General features: G+C 43.3%; 2 protein-coding genes across 4 annotated transcripts in view; one reads left to right on the top strand and one right to left on the bottom strand.

Moving 5' to 3' along the window:
- The window catches only part of ddx56 (DEAD (Asp-Glu-Ala-Asp) box helicase 56), a 31,007-nt gene extending 16,744 nt beyond the window's left edge, over positions 1–14,263 (bottom strand). Inside the window, exons 1-7 of one of the 3 annotated variants that reach the window (XM_030085303.1) lie at positions 14,117–14,263; positions 13,395–13,425; positions 11,948–12,036; positions 11,635–11,807; positions 9,176–9,307; positions 8,284–8,290; positions 449–451 (exon numbers count right to left, since the gene is read on the bottom strand). In XM_030085303.1, coding sequence (XP_029941163.1) covers positions 8,287–8,290; positions 9,176–9,307; positions 11,635–11,807; positions 11,948–12,036; positions 13,395–13,425; positions 14,117–14,185 — 498 coding nt within the window. In that variant the 5' untranslated portion in view covers positions 14,186–14,263 and the 3' untranslated portion in view covers positions 449–451; positions 8,284–8,286. Of the gene's footprint in view, positions 1–259; positions 422–448; positions 452–1,585; positions 1,648–8,283; positions 8,291–9,175; positions 9,308–11,634; positions 11,808–11,947; positions 12,037–13,394; positions 13,426–14,116 lie in introns of those variants that run through there. The other 2 variants (XM_030085302.1, XM_030085301.1) reach the window with 2 other exon arrangements.
- On the top strand, positions 3,106–4,532 carry dusp26 (dual specificity phosphatase 26). Its single transcript, XM_030085333.1, has 4 exons — positions 3,106–3,214; positions 3,440–3,623; positions 3,917–4,128; positions 4,327–4,532. The coding sequence occupies exons 2-4, from the start codon at positions 3,445–3,447 to the stop codon at positions 4,530–4,532; spliced, it is 597 nt and encodes a 198-aa protein (XP_029941193.1). The 5' UTR covers positions 3,106–3,214; positions 3,440–3,444.
- Positions 14,264–17,220: the final 2,957 nt, after the last annotated feature.

Raw genomic sequence — 17,220 nt, 5'->3', positions numbered from 1 at the left:
GGTCGGACATGGCGAAGGAAACCGTGAAGACACATTTTAGACTTGCTGATAACATGATGTGATTTCATTCAGTCGATTACTACAGCTCATCGCAGCCACTAGGGGTCACTACAGAGCTGATCTTCTGGCTCCCACAAGCAGCTGCGTTTCTAAATATTTTCCCTTAGCTGTGTCTGATAGAGCTTTATAAAGCTATCAACATGCACATTATCACAATAAACAACAACACAACTCTCATGTTGATGTCTTCCTGCCTCACCTGCTTGGCGGTCAGGATGCGCTGGATGATGGGGATGGCGTAGGCCGCCGTCTTCCCCGATCCAGTGCGAGCTCGAGCCAGGAGGTCTTTCCCCTCCAGAGCCAGCGGGATGGCCTTCTCCTGGATCAGGGTGGGCTGCGACCAGCCCAGATCGGCCACCGCCTGAGGGGGAAACCAGACTGATGAGACACGCTATCGGAGTGGAGGTCTTTGAAGGCCCCGTTTACACGACGGCGTCTGACGTGGCAAAGCATCATTTCAGAAAAGTTTTGAGAACAATGTCCATTTACACAGAAACAGCAGGAACACTGAAGACCAGGCAGTTAGCCCAAGATTTCAGTTGAAAACAACGAGTAATTTGTGTCTGGATGTCCACTTGAAACTGAAATCTGCAGGAGTTCATGAACAGCTGCAGCTTCGGCAGAACTCAGTTAATCAAGCTTGAACGGAGCAAAGGTAATAAATCTGCCACAAATGAAAAGAGAAACACAAACCTGATGGCAGAGCTGCAGTGTTGAACTGCTCATAATGTACAGGCGGACCTAATCAGTCACTGCTTGACTTTATTTTCAGGATATGTGATAATATTTTGAACTGACCAAAATGATAAATAAATCAATGTTTCTGGTCCAACATAAGTAATGCAATAGATTTTCAATCCCACATTGAATAATTAATGGAAAAAAAAACTAAAAACTAACCACAAAAAGATGAAAATGGTTTATTTTGCTATAGAGAAAAATCTCTGCACTAACTAAAAGTCTAAAAACAAAACTTATACTAGACTTTATTTAGTCCCAAAACATAAACAAACCGAGCCTAAAACATTCCAAAACGTCACAAAAATCAATTTTCAAAGTAAAAATCTACAGTCAGTCTAAAACAAGACCCACAATCTACTGTCAGTCCAAAACAAACTACAAAAAAGACTAATTTCAGTCCAAAACTGAACACAAAAGCATCAGCATAATCATAAACAAATATGACATATTGCTTGAACACTTCTCCACAAGTCTTTTAAAATGTCTCAAAGGTTTGTCACAGTCCCTTTGTGTGATTTATTTATTTTTTCTTATTTTTTTGCTACAGCCGTTGAATAAAAAATGTGGTGAAGATAAGCTGCAGTTTTATAAAACAGGAGGTAAATGTAACCTAAAGTTCAAACATGTTAACACATGTTCATTAAACGAGCCAACAGACCAAAGCAGAGAGCAACAATTATATCAACTTTATAAACTTCTAAGAGTCTAATATCGCAGAATCGAGTGTTCAATGTTCATCAGACACTTCAATGAGCGTTTAAGGAACATAAAAGGGCTTTTTTACCTTTAAAAGACGGTCGTCCAGACCCATCTCATGAAACTGCAGCCTGTCGGCAGCCATGTTTCCTCTTCTCCACACACGTGTCTGCGCGCAGGGATACGACGTCACAGTGACGTCACGGTGCCTTCAGGTGCCTCAGGAAAAAAAACAAACGATACTCCAAGAAAAGGTTCTATTTATTTTAAAAATGTATTCATCTATTAACAGATTAGGAGAGAAACACATTCAACACAAAAAATAATCAGTTCTGATATGTTTTTACATAATAGGAAAATTAAAAATATTTAGACTTTATTTTATGTGAGGTTTGGAGAACACTAAATTTATCTTAGCATTGACAAAATTACTAAATGAATGGATAATATAAAGTTGCAATTATGACACGTTTTACTAAAGAAACGGCGATTATTCTAATACAGTTTCCGTATCCATTAAACCAATCAATTTATTTGAATTTACATTAATTGATGCAACATAAACCCCGCTGTCTGTGAACGCATCTTCATTTCGTGTAACCATGACAACCACGCTCCCATCTGCCATAAGGACAGCAGAAAATGATTGGAAATTATGAAAATGCGTTGTAAGCTTGAAACGCCTCGGATTGATTCAGTCAAACTTTGCTTTTAAAATCGATTTTACACTGCGTCAGGCCAGATTTTGATGATCTACATGATTTTTTTTGACGTGTATGACTCTGAACACATATTCTAAATAGTTGTCAGTTGCTTCTTTCTTTGATTTTTTCTAATGTTCTCATCGGGATTTGAACCAGCAATGCTGGTTTAGGATGAGGCAGTCTCAACACCTTGAGTATTTTCAGAATTGTGTTATTATTTAACATTTATGTATTCAGTTGTTATTGAGACTTTTTTTTTTTACTTTGTATTTTGCTCATTATATTTTATTTTGTGCGGGGCTGTGTTGTAAAAGAACCTCAACCTCCAGGAAAATAGAACATTTTATTTTCTATTCTTCGTGGTATTTTTACAAGATATTTTTAAGTCACAGTAATATGAGCATGCTTGTAAATGTCAGAAGCTCTGTGAGGTTTATTGACAAGGCTCATCAATAAAAAAGTGGTCAACGTAAATTTATTCTGGGAAATTGAAAGTAACTCAGAGCTTGCGTATTATTATCATTATTATTATTATTATTATTATTATTATTATTATTATTATTATTATTATTATCAAAGAGTTGTTCTTTCAAAAACATTTATACAACTAAAGCAATGTGTGACTTATTCGCTTTTCACCGGCAGATGGCGACAAACACCACAAACTGACCGTAATCAATCATGAAGAATAAACAGCAGAATTAAAGCTTCATCTCAGCAGAGGAGGAAGAGGAGGAGGAAGAAGAACCTCTTTGTTGTTCTATCAAAGGCGGAATCAGACAGGAAACACTCCGGATGTGGGACTTGTTGAGAAGAAGCTGAGGATTTGTGCTGGATGCTGAGCAGCAGCAGCAGCAGCAGCAGCATCTGTCTCCTCCTCCTCCTTCCTCCTCCTCCTCCTCCTCCTCATCATCATCTCATCACCTCCTCCATCCTCCCGTTAGAATAAATGAGTCAACATGGCCGCGGAGCTGCCGGACCTGCTCAGCCGCTGAGATTCACCCTCCTCACAGGTAAATTTAGCAGGAAGCTGCTGGAGGGTGGAGGGTGGAGGGTGGGGGGCTCAGAGACAGAGACGGGGGGTGGAGGTGGGGGGTGGAGGAGGGCTTCATCTGGAGCAGACAGGCAGTCTGAGGCAGCTACAGGTTCATTCAGTCAAAACAGGATTTTCACTGAGTTTCACAGCAGAAACGGCGGATTCTTCATCATCCTCATCCTCATCCTCATCATTGCTCCAGGCTAGATGGCGTTCATGTCCCGGTTCTCCCGGTCCCGGAGCAGCTCGCGCTCCCCGAGCAGGAGGGACTCGGAGCGCGCGCCCCCGACGCTCAGCGTGTCCGAGCTGGAGCGGCTGCTGTGCACGGGCAAGACGGCGTGCAACCACGCGGACGAAGTGTGGCCCAGGCTCTACATCGGGGACCAGTGAGTGTTTCCACCGCGGGGGGGCCGGAGGGGGGCGGCACCTGTTAACGGGGGGCCAGGGGCGGGAGGAGCAGGGGGGCACCTGGGGGGGGGCAACATCTCCAAAAAAATCATCTGGGATTATTTCTGATTAGATTTAAGAAAACAGAAAACTTTGATTATGTTTTGAGCGCCTGACTTTCCGGGAAGAGATAATTTTAGACTTCAGGCCAATAATTTATGAGGATCAAACCGTCCGTCCATCGATCGACCCGTCCAGAGCGAGAGCAGAGTGTGTGTGTGTCATGTTTCAGAGACATCGCGTCGGACCGCCGGGAGCTGGCCCGGCTGGGCATCACACACATCCTGAACTGCGCGCAGAGCAAGTGGCGCGGTGGAGCAGAGTACTACTCCGGCATGAACATCACCTACCACGGCATCGAGGCCCACGACTCCCCGACCTTCGACATGAGCGTCAACTTCTACCCCGCCGCCGAGTTCATCCACAAAGCCCTGGCCGGCGGAGGTCAGTGTGTTTGTGTGTGTGTGTGTGTGTGTGAGAGACACAAAATGGCTAAAAATAGACACAAAAGAAGCAACAAGCATCAGAAAAGTCAGAAAAAGACACAAAACAACAACAAAAAGGTTTAAAATGACTTTTAACAAAGAAAGACATGGTTTCTGGAGACGGTGGGTTCCTGATGCGGGTTCTACTCGGTTCCAGGGAAGGTTCTGGTCCACTGCACGGTGGGGGTGAGCCGCTCCGCCACGCTGGTCCTGGCCTACCTGATGATCCGGCAGAACCTGACCCTGGTGGAGGCCATCAAGACGGTCAAAGACCACCGCGGCGTCATCCCCAACCGGGGCTTCCTCCGCCAGCTCAACGGCCTGGACGGCATCCTCAGGGAGAGCCGCAAGACGTCCCCCTAGAGGACGCCGCCTCCACGCGGACCCGGTCCCCGGGGGGAGGGGGAGGGGACCCAGAACGGAGTGTCCGGCGGGTTTCTCCAGGGTTGGACTGGTACCTGATTCTATTATTACCTGTTCAGTTCTGTAGCCTCTGCAGCACCAAGGGAACTTTAGACCAGAAACAGTAGCAGAAACACCGAACCAGCCAGGAGGACCGAGAGACAGGAAGGAGTTCAACCAGCCAGACACGCCCACTTCACTGTAGACACGCCCACTGGGCTCAGAGACACTGAAACCAGACAGACAGGACACGCCCACCTCACTAAAGACATGCCCACCCAGCAACACGACAAACCCACTTCTCTAAAGACACACCCACTTACAAACAAGACACACCCACTGCAACAAGACATACAAGACACACCCACTCAAAAACAAGACACACCCAGTTTGTAGCAAGACCCACCCACTGCAACAAGACACACCCAATACAAGACATACAGGACACACCCACTCAAGAACAAGGCAAAACCACTCCACACGACACAACCACTTGACAAGACACACCCAATTAACAGGACACAACATGACACACCTACTCAAGAACAAGACACACCCACCTAAGAAACATTCGCACTCAACAAGACAACCATACTCAACAAGACACACCCAGTTTGTAGCAAGACATAACAACCACTCAACAAGACACATCCACTTAACAGGACATACCCGATGAACAAGACACCCATACTTAACAGGACACACCCACTCCACAAGCCACACCCACTTTAACAAAGCATAAAATAATCAGGTAACAGGACACGAAGCTTTTGGCGTATATAACATTAATATAATGTAAGTGGGTGTGGTCTCTGTACAGCTTAATTCATTTGAGGAGGTTTGATGGGAAAAGTATTTGGAAATATGCTGCTTTTATTTTGAAGGACTGGTTTCTCAGCGACTCTCCCTGTAGCTCACCTTGTTGCAGGTCTTCCCTCAAGCGGACTCTTTCATCCTTTAAGTGCCCTGATCAGCTGGTCCTCTAGGTCCTCGTCCGGGTTCCGGCTCAGAGATGTAGCTCCAGTGTCGTGCAGTGATCGTGAACCCCGACTCGCAGTACTCGCTATCCTTTCTACTTCCTGTTGGGTGTTGAATCAATTCAGTGTATTGATCAGTCACAGTCCTTCATTTCCTGGATATATCATGTGTGACTTTAATCCGGTGGAGATGAGGGGACACCTTCTTGTCCGGTGCGTCCCTTCAGCCCTGCAGTGACTGTTAGCCGTCCAGACTCCCGAGCGCTCGTCTGATCAGCCGGCACAACGCGCAGCGGGAGGAAATATCACTAATGTGCCATTGCAAAAAGCTACCAACTGCCTGGGTGACGGCAGCGCGCTCCGCGTTCCAATGCCGCTCGCGCAACGTCGACGCTCGCGAGACTCGTGTTCTCACGAGTTTGAAGAAAAACAGTCGAGGACGAACCCAAACCAGCTCTTTCAATACTTTTTCCTGAGTATTATTAATAATGATTACCTCAAGTATCCCGTCTGAAACACGTACTCTGTGAGCTGTGGTCTTCGTCTGTGCAATTTCAACACCAACCATGGTACGGGTGGGGGTGGGGGAGGGGGAGGGGGAGGGGCGAGTCCAGGAACTCAACTTAAATCTAGAAAAATGTAAAAAAAAAAACAAAACAAAAAAACAAGGTGGATTTGTACAGTTTGTGGAGGATTAACGCTTCGCTTGTCTGAAATATACTGATCTGCATTCCTGAGGAGTCACATGACGCCTTTCTGTGTAGTGCGGCGCTAATTAGCCTAGCATGAACCCCGCTAGCAGGAGGGAAAGGTGAGCGTGATTTCAGACAAAAGTTCTAACAGTGAGTAACATGAGAATGTAAAGCTAAATTAAAGTGAAACTTTTGAGAACAACTTTGAAATCTCCCTCGGGAGATTGCACCTCCTGGCAGTATTTCCTTCACATTGTATTCTGAACATGTTGCAATGCAAAAAAAAATCTATAAAACCTGAAACTGTATTCATGTAACCAACGATGTAGCAAAGCTAAAGCTCATTAGCCTCACAGGCGCCGTCCTTTATGTGCAACTAACAACTCTTCATTCTTTAACACTGAAGTTATTCTGCTCTCACAAGAAAGCAAACGAGTGTATTTCAGATAACGACATGCTTTTTTTCTGAATTCTGGAAAAGAGAATCAGAGAGAAAAAAACAATCTCAAGTTTATGAGGAGTTAACGTTTTCAAAAAGTTAGCGATTTCCATGGGAGCTGGAGACTCGGGGACCAAAGGTTGAGCCGATGAGGAAAACTTAATTATCTTCATCCAGATGAAGGAGGTAAAGATGGAGGACAGATCGTTTCCCACATGGAAAACCTTCAGTCACAATCTGAAGACGGGAGAAAAAATAACTCAAAAATGAAAATTGTTCTTAAAGAAAAGTCTAAGTTGTTCAGGGTTTCTAAAACTGAGTGACCACCAGGGGGCGGACGCTGCCGTCCATGTTTACACTTCATCCCGTCTCCATGACGACAGTTTATCTGATCTCCACACGGAGAAACGCTGTGTTCCCTTTTCCTCCGACCCCAGAACGACGTCAGGTTCTCTGTTAAACTCAGCTGAAGCGTTCCGGGTGGCTCGAGCCGAACAGGAAGTCATTCTGGAAGCTTCAGATGAAAACGTCGTTCCGTAACGTAACACGTCGCCAAATCACTTTCAGGCTATTACAACTTTTCTCTCAGTCACTCTGAAAACTCAGGATCCCAGCTGGAGGTCAAACCTTTCGCGAGTTCTTCTCCAAAAACAAGTCTGAAGTCCGACATGGCGAAGTGGGCGGAGCTTATAGAAGGACAACTCTGACGGCGAGTTGGAATTCTGACTCCTGAATTCTGGGAAGTCTTTTCAAACACACTCAGGATTCTTCCCTGTTGGAACTTCTGTTTTAAAACTCGGCTCAGAAATCCCCCCTTCAGAAGGCAAAGCTACTAAAACTTCCTCTATGCAACCCGGAAAACAACTCGGAATTCCGACTTCGATCATGTGGACTCAAAAAAAAAACAAAAAAAATTCTGCTCCTCAACTTGAAAAACATCTCAGAATTCTGACGTAAAGGAGGCGGGGCTTCTAGAACTCAAAAGAATTTAACATTTTTGAGGATGATGGTTCACAACTTTTAGTACCTAAACTTAAAAAACAAAACAAACAAAAAAAAAACAAAAAAACAATGGGGGCGTGGTGTTTAGAATTTCTTCTTCTGAGAACCAATCACACTTTGAGGGCGTGGCCAATTCAGAATTCCGACCTCCAGTAGGAGTTTCTTTACTAGAATGAAGGCCGGGGTCTTTCTGGGCTCAGTTCGGGAGAGATGACCGAGCTGGAGGAGAACTGGAACGCACCGTGATTGGCTGATTTGGATCGATCGATTTTCTGAAGAGATGAGAAATCCTGAACTTCTTAGAAATCCATCTGTGGAATCTTTCCTGGCCGCGGCTCATTGATAGATTTCCATCTCTGTAGTAAACCTGTGTGGGTTTTTTTGTGTGTATCTTTGTGGGTTGTTCTTCTTTCCTGTGCTGTGATTGGCCGTTTGTCTCCATTCATACTCTGATGGGTTTTATTACTGAAATCTTTCCACAGGAGAACTTGAATTGTTTTGGATTTATTTTTGTATCACTCTCTTTGAGCTTCAGCGAAGGAGAAAACCGGCAAAGGAGATGTTGATGCCTTAATCTGTGCACTTCCCATTGGTTTAAAGACGTTTTATCTTTTTATCGTGAACAAAAAAAAAATACAAAAAAAAAACTGAGCATTGATAACCTTGTTTTGATAAATTCTGTACTTTAACTGGAAATAAAAAAAATATGTATATTCTTGTCTGGCTCTCTCTTTTCTACTGAACGAGTGGATTTATTTCAGAAAATCAGTTTAAAAACAGATATAAATGCATTATTATGAATATTTAAATATGCTGGTTCATTATTCAACAGAAGCTACTGTATATATACATACATATATATAGATTTTTTTTAATTATAAAAAAGTAGTAAGTTGGTAGTTAGTAATAAGTACAATTAAAATGTCTGAGCATAAAACAGCCCTGAACATCAGATTTTCATCAAGTGTTGTCGTGCATGAATATAAAATAAACATAATTTAGAATATACCAAATGTGATAAAACTAGCAGATATTGAGAAATATAAAATAACAATAAAGCTGGTAAACATTAAATGTTAAAATTGCTTGATGATGCATAATTGCTAAGTTACATACAAATTAATGTAAATGAGTAAATTAAAAAGACTGATTCATGGTAGAAAACATACACTGCATATATTTCACATACTGGAAAATAAAGAACCAATGTTAAAAAAATATATAAATATGATGCACAATAATACAAAAAATATGCAAAATAGAAAAAAACATGATGTAAACATGAATGAAGAGTTTCCAAGAATCAAACACTTTGTATTTACACCATGATCCTTTATTCGGGTTTTGTTAACAAATGTTTTCGTGACGGGACGGAGAGGAAGGAGAAGAAGGTAGAAAACATGAAGCGGGTCTGAGGTGGAGAGAACGGGAAGTGGAGGCTTTTATTTTGTTAATTTCCTGCTGATGGTGCCGACACGCTGGCGGCGGCTCTACTTGAGCTCCCCGCTGTCGGACACCACCACCTTGGCTTTGGGGGTGCCGCTCTTGGTGCCTTGCTTCTCGATGGCCTTGATGACGTCGATGCCCTCCACCACCGAGCCGAACACCACGTGTTTCCCGTTCAGCCTGCAGGGGGCGGCGTGGGACAGGCGGAGGGTGAGACTCTCAAACGCTGGTAGTTATTGATAGATTACACTTCGTATGTTCCATTCAGGCCTCGTTCACACCAGAGTTTCCAGTGAAAACGTTGTTTTTTTTTTTTAATTTTCATTCCAGGAAAGTTCTGCGTTTCCATGGCAACAGTTTGTAAAATAACGTCTACTAAAAGGGAAACTGCAGAAAGCATAAAATTATGTAGTTTTCTTGTAGGGCCAACGCAAACGCAACTTTCTGAAAATGGTCCGACTTGGTCTCCATGGAAACAGGGTAAGAACAACTTTTTAAAAAAACGCTGCTTCATTTAAAAAATTTTTTTATAAGGCATGTGCCTTTCAGTGAATTTTTTTCTGTTTTTGTTTTTTTTAATTAGGACTGAAAATACTATGCAATTGATGAAGAGTGGAAAAAGTTGTCAACTACTTTTGTTGTCAATTGATGTTTTTTTTTTCTGTCAAAATAAAAAAGTGGATGAACAAAATAAAACATCCGAATAACATAATTAAAAAAATACTGTATGTTTAATCAAAAACCAAATTTCATCTTTGAGATGGATAAAAAGTATGCTTAAATGTAGTATTTGTTCTTGTTTGATTGTTAGATTAATCGTAAAATAATAACGGAGCGGATCATCGATTGCCAAAATGATAGTTGGTTGCAACCCTATATATATTGTTTTGTTTTATTTTAATTTATGTATTTATTTATTTTGTATGTTAGTTTGGCCCCATTTTGTATTGTTCACTGCTGTCTGTTTTTTGATATAAGTTGTGAAAAAGGAATAAGAGCTTGAACTACAAAAAAAAAAAAAAAAACCCAAAAAAAGCTGCTCCACGCTGGAGTAAACAGTACTTCTGACTAGGGGTGTCAACAGATAACAAATCATAACTGTTTAGAAAAATCAATAATGTACATGTCATTTCCCTCCTCCTCGTTTTTCACCAATATATATGATGTTTTTTGGGGTGATGATGTTTCCTGAAAGCTTCAGATAATAACATTAGATACCTAAATGTTCCCTTCAGTGCAGTTATAATACATAATAGATAAATGTGACGTTGATTTAGAAAAAAACCCCGCAGCCAGTGTTGCGCTGAAGCTGAGTCGGAGACACGAAGACAGCTAACAAGGAGCGGAGCACTGAGTGGAAATCCTGCTGGGTGGAGGCTGAGTCAGGAAAAGCTGGTTTACAACAAGCGCCAACCTCCGCTCATCAAACATGGAGATAATGCGGAAGTGCAAAAAAGCTGTAATTTTGGAGAAATTCCAGCAGGGGGCGATGATGCTGGTTTCAAAAAGAGCCACGGTCTCATTGGAACCCATTCAAAAATGCCGATTTTCAGAGTGCAAATAAACACATAAAGCGCCCGGTTTCAGAACATGTTTTGGTCTTTATCACTAGTTTCTATAACCTGCTGCTTCACCAGACTCTGATTTTCACATAAATCATCTGTTGATTTTATATTACGAGTTTAAGTTCAGCGTAAATCGCCCTATCACAGCGCCTCCCCTGTCCATGTGATGCGGTCACGTGACGGGCGGGACCAATCACATTTACATCCGGTTTCAAATGTTCAGTGTGGAGACGTCCTGCTGGACTCGCTGAAGTCTTCAGAACGGCGGTTGGGACGTCACGAAAGGTCTATCCATTTATTTACAATCTATGGTTTACAACAGCAGAGGCCAGTTGCCATGGAAATAGAAAGACACTGCTGCTAGCATCAGTGCTAATGCTAGCTAGCACTTTATTGCTACCGCTAGCGGTTCACAGGCAAACATGAGGGATTTTAAATACAGCAAATCGAAGAAATGTGACAAAACAGGTAGTGAACATATCAGCAGCTGAAACGGTGGAACTGGACATGCAGCCTGTGTCCATAACGGAGGACAGAATAAAGCTTTTTGTCTGATAACTACTGGAATGGCTTTGATTTAATGGGATTATAAGGTGTTGTATTTCAATGGAGACAGAGCCCTCTAGTGGTCATGGAGCAAAACTGCCATAGAAAAACATCACAAATCTCTGACGTCACGTGTAACCGGTTACACATTCGAGTGTCGGCGTTCTCCAGTTGTTAATGTTGTTCTTTGTGTACTTTAGTAACCAAAACAAACAAACAGCTCCAACTGGTGGCCCAACATGAAAACTGCATCATTCTCAAAACATCGCTGAGTAAACATGAATGTTAATGTAAACGAGGCCTCGGCGTAGATCCGATACATTACGATGTGTTCGGTTCCCGTGAGGTCCTGTGTGTGCGGGATGTGGGCGGCGGCGGCCTGCGGGTGGCGCTCACCAGTCGGTGTTGGCGGTGCAGATGAAGAACTGCGAGCCGTTGGTGTTGGGCCCGGCGTTGGCCATGGACAGGGTTCCCATCCCGGTGTGCTTCAGCTGGAAGTTCTCGTCGGGGAACTTCTCTCCGTAGATGGACTTCCCTCCCGTCCCGTTGTGGTTGGTGAAGTCTCCGCCCTGAGAGCAGCGGCCGAGAAGAGAAGCTGAAGGAGGGGAGGGCGGAGTGGAGCGGGTCTGGGACCGGGACCGGGACCGGGACCGGGGCCGGGACCGGGGCCGGGGCCGGGGCCGGGGCCGGGCGGCGGCCGTCTCCCTACCTGACACATGAACTTGGGGATGATGCGGTGGAACGTGGAGCCTTTGTAGCCGTAGCCTTTCTCACCGGTGCACAGAGCTCGAAAGTTCTCTGCAAAACAACCCGGATCAGAACAGAACTCAAAGAACGGAACATTTCACCAAGAACTGGATCGGAACCGCGCTCCACAAGACACCTTACTGTTTAGAAGGAGGACGAACGACGATGTACATTTGTTTTAGTTGGATCATTTAGATATTTACTGATTTTTGCATCTGTCCAGCCGTCAGGATCTGTTTGCTTTTTTTTTTTTTTTTAAACCTTTTTGTGGTTGTTCTAATGATTACATCCTCTAGTTATTGATTTTTTTGTGTTGTTTTGTGTCATTCTGTAGTTGTTTAGTTTCAGTTTGTTGCTTCATGCAGTTGTTTTGCATCATTCTCTCTTGTTTAGTTTTTCTTTTTTCATCTGTATATCAGAGAAGTTAATCTATGGCTCCTTTCAGAGTCAGGTCTGCTTCGTTTGTAAACCCTTTCCACTGTTTTGAATCTTGCTTTGTCTGCGATTAAATGGTTTTGGGGGGTTTTTTTGGTGCATTTTTGCATTTATTTTCCAATTTTTGGGATAGTTTTGTATATTTTGTGGTGATTTTTGGTTCTTCTTGGGTTATCTCAATGTTATTGAGATTATCTGAATGATTTTCTGGTTGTTTTGAACCATTAAGATGTAGAAATAAAACACTTGGACTCAGTTTGCATTTACCTTAAGGTGGTTTTGTACTTCTTTGTGATTTTCTCCTGTTTTTGTGTTTTCTTGGCTTCTCATTGGTTATTTTTGCATTTTCATTTGGTTGATTTGGACATTTTACAGCTGTTTTTTTTAATCATTCTTTTAACTATGTTTCTTTTGTCATGGCTTTATGAAAATTAAATGTTTGTCAGAGTTATTTGAGTCACAGTCTTATGTCACGAACATCTCAGACGATTCAGTTTATGGGCTGCTGAGTTTATTCCTCACTTCCTCCCCTGCAGAGAGCAAAATGGCATATTTACCTCGGCGATAAATAATTAAGGAGCACTCAGCGGCTCTCATGATACTGTCTGTGCTGCTGGTCGTGTGGTGCGAGAGCCCTGCTCCGGGGAAAACTCCTCTTCAGGACATTCATCCTGAACGCAGGGAGCAGAAACAGGTCAGATAACTAACAATAACTGTGAGACAGAAGCTCCATCATCAGGCCCAGCAGAGCCGCTCCTCCTCCTGACTCCAGCAGCGTTCACACTCTGCAGCCTCCCTCGACCCATATTTAGAATAAACACTCCTGGGGATTAATGAGGACGCATACTTTCCCCTTCCAAACACAAATCCAGTCTGAGGGGTGTGAAGAGGGGGAATTATTGTTTTTTTTTATTGAAAGGCTGAGCATGGCCGCAGTCTGTTGTGTGTATTGATCTGGTTTGGAGCTTACCTACCTGCAGTCTTTGGGACCACATCAGCCCGGAGCTGCCAAACACAGAGGAATGAATTAGTGAGGAAAAACCACATCAGGGTCCTGAAAGGTGATAAATACACCAGCAAACTCCACAAATTAAGCCCCAAATAAGAGACTTTTTGCAATGAAGATGCAACTTTATCCACCGTTTAAACATGCTTTGGTTATTTCCTTCCTATTGTCTCATTTCATCCCAGCAGCAGCAGATAAACAGTGACATCTGAAGTTTTCATTCACACATGGCAATAAGCAAGAAATTAGAGGAGATTTTATTTTTACATAAATGCTCTGATGTTAGGAAACTCTGTTAATGTGCATTCAGCACATGCACAAATAAAGGATGAGAGGAGAGTTCCAGCCTGAATAAACCTGCAGTGCTGCTTCTGAAGAGGAGGATGATGAGGATGATGATGATGAGGATGGGCGTTCCCAGCTGTGCACGGAGGATGATCATTTTACAGGATTTATTTGTGGAATTAAATTGCTCTTATGTGCTTCGACACTCTTATATCCGCTGTATTAATAACGAAGGTTTATAATAAGGTAAAGTTGAAGCCTAAAAGCTGCACGAGCAGGCTGGACGCATCACAACACGTCTGTTAAAGCGGCAGGACATTAAAAAAAAGCTCATAATTAATTCAAACGGGTGATTTTAAAGGCTAATTGAGGAAATCAGAGGAGATAAAAGTAGATTTCTCCTACCTCCATCACAATCCTGCCGGCGTTGGCGCCGTCCACAGTCATGTCGAAGAAAACTCGCGGGTTTCCCATCTTCCCAAACTCCGCTCGTGGAGGAAAAACACGCAGCGCGCGAGGATGAAAACACAAAACGCGCACTTCTAACGAGAAACAAGCGGACAGCGCGTCGCTCCGTCCGTCCACCGCCGCTTTTAAACCGGGCAGCCCGTGACGTCACAGCGGTCTCGGCCAGTCACAGCCGCGCGCTTCAGAGAGGCTCCCGGAGCGACCAATGGCAGCGGAGAGGGGCGGGGCGAGGAGCTCGGTGGAACATCTCCATGGTAACCAGCGGGGGGCGGGGCCAGCGAGGGAAAAGGGGGTCGAACGAAGCCGTGAATCTCAATCAGCGGGACCCAAAACCAGGACTGTGAACCCGGTGCTGCTGAAATCTAATCTGCACCCCCTCCCCAAACAAATGAATAAATAAAGACAATAATAGTTTGATTTTACACAAAATTAAACCCTTTAAACTCACTGGTTCCTTCTTAAAGTGTCTGTTTGCACATCAATCTGCAAGCTCTCCAAAAGAAAGAAAGAAAAAAACTCTGGGGCTCAAATAAAGTGATTTTTTTCTCTTTTATTCTGATTTGAGGAAGGGGGACAAAGTAACTGTAGGTACAATGATGATTATGATTAAAAAATAAATAGAAAATAATGGCAATTACAATGTGTTACAAAATATGCGGAATACTTTACATATTACAAAACATCTTTTTGTCCTCTCTAGCAAATTTCGCAGTTAAATAGTCCATGATTTTCCAAATATCACACCGCTTGCGTTGCACAAATTGTTGTTGCCTTGCTGGGGGGGTAGGGGGCGCCGTTGGACCGCGTGCAGCTGTAGAAAAACCGCCAGCTTTAAAAAGTGGTACGAAGAATAATTTCCTTGTGTGTTGCTCACATGTCAGTTCGGACGAGCGCCACTCCGCTTTCACTGGGTTTTCCTCTTTTTTTTTTTTTGAGACTATTTCTTTACTTTTTTTTCTCTAACATACAGTATGTATACAGTGCCAACAATGATTCATTATCCAACTAATAACATTAAAATTACCATGATTAACGATTCATTTGATACACACACGTTCTCTAATGAAAACAGCTGATTATACAGTACATAAACCCGCGTCATGATGGGTTATACATGTCGAACCATTTAGAAACATACAAATAGCTTCCGGATGGCAGAAAATGCCACGACACACAGCTCATTTACAGTATGCTGGAGGCCCCCGCGGTGGGGGGCGGGTGGTGGTGGTGGTCGGGGGGGTGGAGCTTATATACTTCACAGTGCTGAAGGATGTGGGACGATGAATCTCAGCGCACTCGCAGCTTCATGTAGTAAAAATGTCTATTGTACACGGGGGGGGCGGGGGGAAGGGGGGGGGGGGCACGCCTTCACAGCCCCGGATTTATTCTCTCTTCATCTCCGCCTGGAATCTTTTTAGAATGTTCTCTTTAAAATCATTTCACAGCGACTTCATGGAGAAAAGCAGCGATTCCCAAACTTTTTCCTCATTTGCCTGTGGAGCCTCGGCCGAACACAGAGGGGGACACGGACCCACGATTGGGAACCACTGAATGGAAGGAACACTGACTACGTTTACATGCAGTCAATATTCGGGTTAAGGTCAATATTCCGGTTTCTGAAACATTTGGAATAACCCGTTTACATGCTTAAACAGACAGAGTTACTCCTGTTTACATGATCAGGGATATCCCCATTCAAACCACGGAGCACAGACGACGCCATGACTGCATTTGCACTTCCTGCCACTCGGTGTGCTGTTTGCATGTTCAACCTTATTTTACACAGACACCACAGAAAAAGAAGGGCGCTGCAGGCTCTCTCTGCATGTTGTTAGAAAAAGAGTAAGCCAGCGAGACGTGGTAAAATGTTTAATGATGCGATGCACCGTTTTTTTCAGTAAAAGAGAAGAACTGAACGATAGTTTTTGCACATTTTATTTACTTAGTAGCAGTTAAACTGTGTCACAAGTAGTTCCTGGACTCAAATGACTGAGATTCCTTGCGGGTAGAACATGCGCAGAGCAGTATTTCATGTCCCTTTCGACCGGGATATTCCGATGCGCGTTTATATGACCAGAAATTCAGGTTAGAAAAGGAGTAACCCAGGGGTAATATTCAGGTTTTTAAAAACCGGAATATGAGCATATTCAGGTTTTTGCACGTGTTTACATGGCTGTGCGCAACCGGGTTATTGCGAATATTCTGGTTAAGAAAGAGTTATTGACTGCATGTAAACACACCCACTGATTTTGTATTCAATGAATTTACTGAGCATCAATAGAAACGATCTGTTTTATCCTTCATGGCTGCTTCATCGCTCATAAATCATTAACATTCCGCATCGTTATGTTTGATCAATTTTGTGTCCCGGCAGTTACTGAAACTTATTTTGAAGGGGTTTCCCACTTCCTGTGGTTTTTCTGGCTATTTTCTGTTCTGCACCATTTAGCTTCACTGAATTTTAATATTCCTGGACAGCTGAACGGTTTTTTTATTCTTATTTAAATCTTGTCTGCCTCTTTCACTCTTTACACATTAAAGTTCGTTTCCGTTCGTTTCCAACGTATGTATCATTTTTTAACAGAGCTTCAATGTGTCAGTCTGGTTCGATACAATATAATAGCAGCATAAAGCGGTATAAAAAATTATTTATGAGCTCCGCCTTCGTCTCATAGACCCCCATGTTATCCGAAAAAGCGCCAGTCAGCTCCAGCCAATAGATTTTGAGCTTCCGCCCAGTCATGCTGTCAATCAACGTGTGCAGCAGCCAGAGAGCACGGCCGCTCGCCCAGGCAGAGGAGAGTTAGCTACGCAGCAGCCGCCCCGCTTACCTGGGATATATCCACTGTCTGCTGAACATCCACCGTAAACAGCGTAAACTTTTCACCGCTCCGGTGTGAACCCGACTCATCACTGTCTGCTGAATCAAATGAAACTGGAACATGTCGATCCTCTGTTGTAACAAATCAGGCTCAGTCCTAATTTACCGTTTTCATTCCAAAATTTCTTTGTTTAGAAGTATTTTTGATTAAACTACGCCA

This window comes from Salarias fasciatus (genome assembly GCF_902148845.1).
Source record: "Salarias fasciatus chromosome 7 unlocalized genomic scaffold, fSalaFa1.1 super_scaffold_4, whole genome shotgun sequence".
Taxonomy (NCBI): Eukaryota; Metazoa; Chordata; class Actinopteri; order Blenniiformes; family Blenniidae; genus Salarias; species Salarias fasciatus.
The sequence above is the reverse complement of the archived record's forward strand: the minus strand, read 5'-3'. Positions and strand labels throughout refer to the sequence as shown.